General features: G+C 42.4%; 1 protein-coding gene across 1 annotated transcript; it reads left to right on the top strand.

Moving 5' to 3' along the window:
* The first annotated feature begins 1,383 nt into the window (after positions 1-1,383).
* tmem158 (transmembrane protein 158) lies at positions 1,384-5,811 on the top strand. Its single transcript, XM_084357545.1, has one exon. The coding sequence runs from the start codon at positions 3,868-3,870 to the stop codon at positions 4,567-4,569; it is 702 nt and encodes a 233-aa protein (XP_084213671.1). The 5' UTR covers positions 1,384-3,867; the 3' UTR covers positions 4,570-5,811.
* Positions 5,812-8,866: the final 3,055 nt, after the last annotated feature.

The raw sequence follows: 8,866 nt of genomic DNA, 5'->3' as shown, positions 1-8,866 counted from the left end.
TGAAAAAGGAAGCGAAACTTGAAATCTGACACTGTAGATCAAACAAACGCACACTCATTACAGGCAAAGACATAATACATCATATGCTTGGATATATTCAGAGGTGGTATCACCAGTAACAAGATAAAAGGACAACTCCACCCATTTCACACACTGAAGTGTGTTTACAGGTCTTGTGGAGTGCTACTGCATGTGTGAAAAAAATAGTACGAAGCCTTTAATTGCTCCAGAGGAAGCTGCATGTAATCTGATAAATGTCCTCCAGTGATGTCAGTCAGTGGCTAAGCTGCATTGTGGGTAACGCAGGCATCAGGTTTTGAAAAGGAAGGAGAATAAAGTGGAATAAAGAGGCGATATCTCTGATTCTAGTAGTATAACAGATCATTGGACAGCTTTTCAAATCCTGGTGCCTACATTACCCACAATGCAATTTAGCCACTGAGTGACATCACTGGAGGCAATTTATTAGATTACATGCAGCTTCCTCTGGAGCCACAAAAGGCTTTATACTACTTTTTTCACATATGCAGTAGAACTCCCCCAAGACCGTTAAACAGTTTAATGTGTTAAATTGGTGTAGTTACCCTTTAAGTATTGTTTAACAAATGCAACAACATTTTGAAAAAGGTGTATAAAACAAGAATTTTAAAATTCGACAGTGTGTGCACTCTTGTCAGGGTGAACGAGGTCAGTCCTGGCCTCTTTAGCATCAGTCCAGTTCAACTCTGAGTTACATAAACGTGTTTTTTATGAATCTGGGTTGACTCTGAGCTCAGTGTGATTTGGGCCAACGCTGGTGACCGCAGCTTGACAACCCTCCTTGCCAAAACGGACCAGGTGTTCAACCACTGGTCCTAATACTTAAACTTTTATTAGAACGCGACCAAAATGAGATTAACTGCAGCTGTGTCCCGAGCTGTAATGGTAACCAGATTTGCTCTTTGTGATAAGCCAGAACACAAAGAGGGGAGGTGAGGGAGGGTACTGTGTCCTCTTCAGCATCAGATACAACAGCCAGGTGATACACACTGTGTACAAAACCCCTGCTGCTGCAGCGCAGTGGAGACACATGTTTATTGATGTGTCTGGCTGTCCCAGAGTGCACAATATGGCTGAGAGAAGCAAACACCGACGTACAGAGAGCTCTCAGAGCGGAGAGCAGATGAACAAACAGGCAGATTATGGACTGTTTACCTCTCAGATATATATACATAATGTATATGTACCATATGCAATTAAAGTAAATAAAAGAACTTGTTGTTAATAAGTATTTTATTGTATACTACTGTATTAGTTTTTTATGTGTAGGTGATATATACACTGGGTTAACTCCACCCTGCATACATGGGATCAGACCACACTACACAGGCGTTGCTTTAATCCAGCAACCCAACAGTAACATTAATTTAACACTGGGTCAAAAAAAACATTGGTACTGGGAAAAGTTAAGAGAAAAATATATGTGAAATGAGTTGAAAATTGTGAATTAAACCTTTTTAATTCATCACAAAGTGAAGCTTTTAGTTTGAGTGTGCTGAATTACGACTCCGACGATCTCTCATTATGCAGGATAACGGTCACAGACCAATCCGGTCTTCCCTGTTCACCTACAGTACATCCCTTTAGGTAACCATAGCAACCAGTATACAGCACACAGAATAGTTGATTTCATGACAGAGTAAAAAACATGCAATGCTTGAAATCTGTCTGACGTTTGTCCTTGTATTCTTGCAGACGGAGCACAGAGAGCTGTGAGAGACTATAAGATGTGACAACATGTGAGTGCTGATCCGGCTGTTTTATCATTGAGTGGAGAGAAATACTTTACGTTTTCACTTTGGCAACTTACTGTGCTCTTTCTGAGGATTATATTGTGAGACTCATTGGCTATTATTCACGCTGAGCTCAGTGAATGTACTCTCGTCACATAAAGGTTAGAAAGATGTAAGCTTCCCTGCAGGCGATTGTGCGGTAGATTATCTCCTGATCTTTTAGCTCAGCCTCAATCCCACCATGATTCTCACATCAAAGCCCAGTTACATGTGTTTCGACTGAAGGGCTGGTACAATACAGGTTATGTAATATAAATAAAGTAACAAAATGTTTCTCCCTCTCTGAACGCACCTTAGCAGCTGATGTGATTACAGTAAAACATTTCACAAATACATGTGCTTATTTTCACAGCAGCGCTTCTGTAATCTGACGAGGCACAGGCCCACACACACATATACGATGTCTGATGGTTCAGAATACACTTAATTAGAGTGCATCAACATAAGATTCTCAAAGTATGACAAGAAATGTTCACATTTCAAGTAAAGCTTCTTCTCAGACCGCCTCAGTGTGAATTTCATTTTAGCTAGTTTTAGAAATAACCCAATTAACTTTGTACTCACATTGTGTTCTCTGTATCCTGTTGGTGTTTTACAGTTTAGCAGTAATTAAGGTGGTGATTTGAGTAGTTTTTGTCTCGGCATATTTGAATTTGACTGCTTTAGAGCCAACAAAATAAAATCACAGATCACCAGAGGTCTGTTCCTGGTAGTGCAGCATTCAGACGATAGAAGTTATTGACAAAGAATTTCACGGATCAGTTTCATACGGTATGAAAAAGTGTCTTCATTTCTAGTTTAATTTCCTGAGATGGCAACTTAAAGGATAAGTTCACCCCATAATGAAAATTCGGTCATTATCTACTCACCCTTACACAGATGGAAAGACGGGTGAAGTTTGAAGTTTTGTAGTCCACCAAACATATGTGAAGCTTCAAAGCTAAACAGCGTTGCTGAAGCAGATGGGGACTTGTTTTAAAATGTAAAAAACTGGAATAAAAAAAAAAACATTAAATGCCTCCATGTAGGTCGTTCTGCCTGATCCAGGTCTCCAGGAGCCCAGGAATCCCAAACTGATTTGAAAAGACATTATTTACACCCTTGACACACAGTCGAGCTCATGCACCTGCTTCAGACGCGGTGCGTGCTAACGCTTTTAGCTTTGCAGCTACAGTGAAGATTTCAGCTTCGGGATCTTGGGGCTTCTAGCGACTTGGACTACACCGACTGTACGAAGCCATTTTAAGTTTTTTTCAGTAGTTTTTTAACATTCTTAAACAAGTCCCCATCTTCTTCAGTTGTTTAGGAGAATGCTTCCACGCTGTTTTGCCGCGAAGCTCCAGAAACGTTTCGTGGACTATGAAACTTCACTTGACTTGAATTTTCATTTTCGGTCGGACTGATCCTTTAACTAAGTGTTTGACAAACACGAAAGCTGGTGCTCTGATGTTGCTCTCTGCGGTCTGATTACAGTGTGTTTACATGTCTTGTCTCATGCTGCGAGAGAGGAAGCGCACAGGTGGAGAGCTGTCAGCCTCTCGGATCAAATCATCTCATTTCCTTCCGTCGACAAAGTTTTATTGAGCATGTGTGCGTTAGGGCCGTTGATTGGAAGATGTGTGATGAACTCGGCGCGTCTGTCCCTGCGCACTGGAGCCTCCCAGCTCACCACTCCCCTGTGTGTTCGTGCTCGGCGCTCACACCTGAAGTGACAGAGGGGGAGTGAAGCTCCGAGCTGCGATGAAGGCAGCGCACAGAGCTGCTCAGGCTGCCTCTCCTGGAAAGCGTTCGCTGGGCGCATTTGGAGAACAAGTCAGAAGGGAGACATCCGCAGGGAGGGGGGATGCGCGCGTGTGACAGGCTGTGGACGTTTCCATTTGTACCAGTCGGGCAGGGAATTGCGTCTCTCCATCGGGAGCTGCGTTTTTTTTTATTTTAAATCACCTGCGACTGGCTTTTTCTAACATTGCACGCCTCGTCCGTCGCCTGCGGTTCGTCACAGCACCATGCGAGCAGGAGAGACGCGCTCTGTGCCATGCTGAACGACTCTCCGACCCTCCTGCTGGCTCTGACCGCGGTGGCTGGACTTCTCCAGCGATGCCAAGGCTGGAGCGACGAAGACCTCCTCCTGCCGCCCATCAACTCCTCCAACAGGTTCCTGGCCAACCTGGAGGTGGACGTGCGCTTCTCCAAGAGGTCTGTGGAGGAGAGCGAAGCCTCGCCCGACGCCTCCTCCCTGCAGACTCTGTCCCAGTGCAACGTGAGCGTCCAGAGACTCCTGCCCACCTCTCTGGTGGCCCGCTGGGACAGCAGCTTCGGCTTCCAGTGTGATGTGCTCATCTACACCACCAACAACCACGGAAGGGCTTTTTTCTCGGCGTCTTTCAACAGGGCGATCTCGCCCGTCGTCATCGAGCACCTCGGGGTCACCGGGGGTCAGCAGGAGCTGCGGCTGTGCGTGGGCTGCGGGATGTCCCGCTACCGCAGGTTCGGTCAGGGCAGGTCGAGGGGCCAGCAGACCGGGGATCAGGTCACTTTCTGCTGCGTGGATTTCAGCCTCGAAGAGCTGAAGGGGGACAAAAGTTGGAGGCTGAACAGGAAGCCCATCGAGTCGACACTTGTGGCTTGTTTCATGACTCTGGTCATCATCGTGTGGAGTGTTGCTGCTCTCATATGGCCAGTCCCGATCATTGCAGGATTTCTGCCCAATGGGATGGAGCAGAGGAGACCCAGATAACTGAAATCATCTTTATTCTAATTAGCCTGTGCTGCCTATACTATAATTGTAGCCATTCAACTGTTCACCTGAATGATTGATTGGGGAGCTGTGGAGGACTTTTTGATCTTTAGTTCTGGGTGTCTTTAACCCTTATTAGACCTCCTCCTCTTTAGGACAACCAAGGTAAAGTATGATGGATTATACTAGCCAATAGTAATCTATACTGGGACCAATGTGTTTTGTATACCCGTGTAGGCCTTCCTATAGATCATGTCAGCGTAAACTGTGCAAACTTTTCTCTTTAAACAGTGTTTGTAGAGTTTTTAATCTTTCTAGAAAGTTTTTGCCTTATCCCATGTGTAGGACTTTTGCACTGACAACTGAACTTTAAAGTGTGCCGTCACATATTTAACCTATAGTCATGTTCACAGTAAGTGTAATAGTTTTTTTTCCCCCCAATACATTCTGACAAATAGATGTTGTTTCTGACTGACTGACTGAGAGGGTTTCAATATTTATATTGTTAGATTTATAATGTCAAGTTCAATATGCGTGCTTATTTGTATTCATGTTTCAATGAGAATAAAATTGATTATAGGCTATAACTCAGATTCTCTCGGACCTGTTCTCTGTAGCCTAAATCAATTTACTTATTTCAAGTGGACACATTCAGTTGCCAGTTTATTAGGTACGCTATGAACAAATGCAAAAGTTCCTGTGATAAATCATTAGAGCCCGACCGATATATCAGTTGGCCGATGCTGTATTCGTCGATATTGGTGTATCACAGATATATTGGTATCGACGTGTATGCTGTCTGATAAGAACATTTGTATTTTTTAAAACATTTTTGAGATTATAACACAGAGAAAGATGGTTGGGTTAATATGTAATTATTAATTTCTTAGTGTAGTTTACTGTTTCAGTGCACTGACGTTATTTTAGATGATGAAGTTTATTGTTAAACTCTTGGGTCCGTTACATTGTCACAAGTGTTGAAGGATCACTGCAAAATATGCGATTATTGGCCAATATATCAATATTGGAATTCTTTACTCCCTAATATCGGTATCGGCCCATAAATTGAGTTTAGGTTGAGCTCTATGAATCATCTCTTTATTTATTAATCTGCCTTTATTCAAACTCAAAAATCTTTAAGGGCTGGCCCTCGTATACAATGATGTGGAGTAAATGAAAGAAAACAGTACTGTCCATGACATACAAGATACAAAAACAATCAATAAAACACGTACAAACAGAGGTAGTTATTTTTGTTTGTTTGTTTGTTTATTCAAATGTATGAACCTCATTTTGAAGGTTGTAGTTTGTGTTGCTGTTTACTGGTATTGCATCATACAGAGAGCTGTTCACGTTATGTAGCCTACCCTCATTGATATCAATGGGATGGACTAAACAATAGTCAGTGTAATGAGCATAATGCAACACGATTCAACAGCCTCTCATGTGATCGTACACATATCATTACACATATGATCATATTGGCTGTAAGTGCTCAGCCGCATCCATCACTGATTATGTTCAATTTGTCATTAATTCAATTGTGCACCTAACTAAATACAGTAAGTGGCTCATGTGACCACGCTTGCTATAAAAAATAGAAGCATTTACTGATGCTGATTTTTTATTTCTCATAGTACATTAAATGCCTGGTTATATGACCTAATACAATTTAAAATATCCCTTTATCTAACTTCAAATCATTTCTTTACCTGAAGTGGAGATATAGAAATACCAGCTGTGCTTTAGCATCGAGGTCAAAGCACTCATTTTGAGCAGCATTTTAATGTTGTATCTGGTTAGGTTATGCTATGTTATAATACAATTGGGTAACATTTCCTTGTTTAGATTTGAGAGAAGGACATACCAGGGTAAACGTGTCATTATCTCTGGTATCACTGCAGGTTATGAGGCTTGCCCCGTCGATAGTGTCCTGCAGAGCTGACAAACCAGTTTGTGATGGTGACAAATTCAGACTGACTTTACAGGAAGCCGTGACGTCAACATGTTTATCCACAGAAAGCAGTCAGAGTGGATGTTTATCTGAAAAATAAGCTTTAACAGATGGTCTATTCATCTTTTTAGTTCCTATGGGAAAACACTTTTTTTGCAGCCTCTTCATGGCTACAGCTAATGCAGTCTTATACAAAATTTCGCAATAAATCCTTCCTTCATGACGGTTTGAGGTGGGGTTGATAAAATAACAGAAACACTTTTCTGTATAATGCAGTACAGTTCAACAGCGCCACAAACTACAACCTCCAGAATGAGCGTTAAGTTGAAGTCTCTGAAATAGTTTCAACAATAGCAGAACTTTAAAATCTTCCTGAAGGGACGATTTATTGCAGGACTGTTGACTTAGACAGGTGTATAAACTGGTCACAGTGTATGATCTCAATGAAGAATAATAATATTTGATATACTGTTTACTATTTATGCACTGAGAATCTATTCAGCTACAAGTTCACATTGACCTGTGTTATAGTCAGTGGTGGAATGTAAGTACATTAATTTAAGTACTTTACTTTAGTATTTTTCATTGTACACAACCTGATACTTTTATTCCGTTACATCTTCGAGGAAAAATGTGTTTTTTTCATGTGCACCCCTTGGAGTGAAAACCATGCATGTCCACATCTGTTGATTTTAAATGTCACCTTTTCTCCTGATAAACTGAACGATAACAGTACACGGTCGTAGGCCACATCCTCTCCTCCAGTAGCCTGCGATACAGCACTTAGAATTACCATGACGTGGACCCTCATCAACATCTTACAGAAGAATCAGAATCAGAACTCCTTTATTAGTCCCACAAACAAACAGGGACATTTCTGCATCACAGCAGCCAAAGGACAGTTCAATATAACAATAAACAATAATAAAAGTAAAAAATAAACAATATAATAAAAAGGTAAGAAGAAGAGCTAGAGCAGAAATAGAAATAGAATCAAATATACATAATATGTACAAATATAAACAGTGTAATTATAAACAGATGTGGAATATGATGCTGTAGATTAAACAACCCAACAATATTTAAGATAAGATAAGACATTCCTGTATTGATGCCCCGTGGGAGAAATTCACAGGTGACACAGCAGTACAGAGGGAAATAAGTAGCAGCACATGAGTCTCAAAAAATAGAGACAATAATAAGGAGAGAATAAAATAACAATTTGAATACAAATATAATAAAAACTATTAGAATAAAGATAAACATACTATATACAGTAACTGTCCTTGTGTGTACATGATGTGCAGTATATAATAAATGTGCCTGTGCAATATGTGCAATGTGCAGGGTTTCTGAGATAATAAATAAGAACAGAACAAAAAAACAACCAGTCTTTAAGTGACAGTGAAGTGTATGGTTGAGTCCTAATCAGTGGAGAAAGGAGGTGTTGGGATCTGTGGTGGTGGTGTTGTGTAGTCTGATTGCTGATGGTATGAAAGAGCTCCCCGAGCGCTTTGAGTCACATGGTTGGATGAGTCTGTGGCTGAACGTGCTCCTGAGTTGCCTCAGCTCGGCGTAGAGAGGGTGAGAGGGATTGTCCATTATAGCTTGCAGCTTTCCTCTCATCCTCCTCTCTGTCACCGCCTCCACACTGTCCAGTTTCATCCCCACCTCAGAGCTGGCTTTCCTCACCAGTTTGTTCAGCTTGATGGCACCACCGCTCCCGATGCCAGCTCCCCAGCACACTGCTGCAAAGAATATGACACTGGCTACCACAGACTGGTAGAACATTTGTAGCAGCCTAGTGCACACACCTAAGCCCGAGCCTTCTCAGAAAGAACAGCCTGCTCTTCCCTTCCTGTAGAGGGCCTCAGTGTTGTCTGACCAGTCCAGTTTATTGTTCAGATGCACCCCGAGGAACCTGTAGGTGTCCACCATCTCCACCCCCTCTCTGTTTATGGAAACAGGTGTTGGGGCGCTCTTCCTGAAGTCCACCACCAGCTCCTTTGTTTCCCGATGTTGAGCTGAAGGTGGTTCATGCCACACCATCCTACAAAGTTCTCGATTAGTCCATAAATTGCTTGTCACCACATCTGACAGACAGTGTCGCAGCCTGACATACTGTGGCCTGTCTGTGAGGTAGTCTGTGATCCATGCCACCAGATCCTGACCAACCTGCATCACTGAGAGCTTCTCAGCCAGCCGGACTGGCTGGACCGCGACGAAAGCACTAGAGAAGTCAAAGAACGTGATCCTCATCGTGCTTTGTGGCCTCTCCACGCCGATGTCAGTCTGGTACGCAAACTGCAGTGGGTCCAGGCAGATGTTCACCAGGGGCCTGAG

Source organism: Pagrus pagrus, assembly GCF_965226575.1.
Source record: "Pagrus pagrus genome assembly, chromosome: 7".
In the NCBI taxonomy this organism is placed as follows: Eukaryota; Metazoa; Chordata; class Actinopteri; order Spariformes; family Sparidae; genus Pagrus; species Pagrus pagrus.
This window is presented reverse-complemented; position numbering and strand designations above follow the sequence as displayed.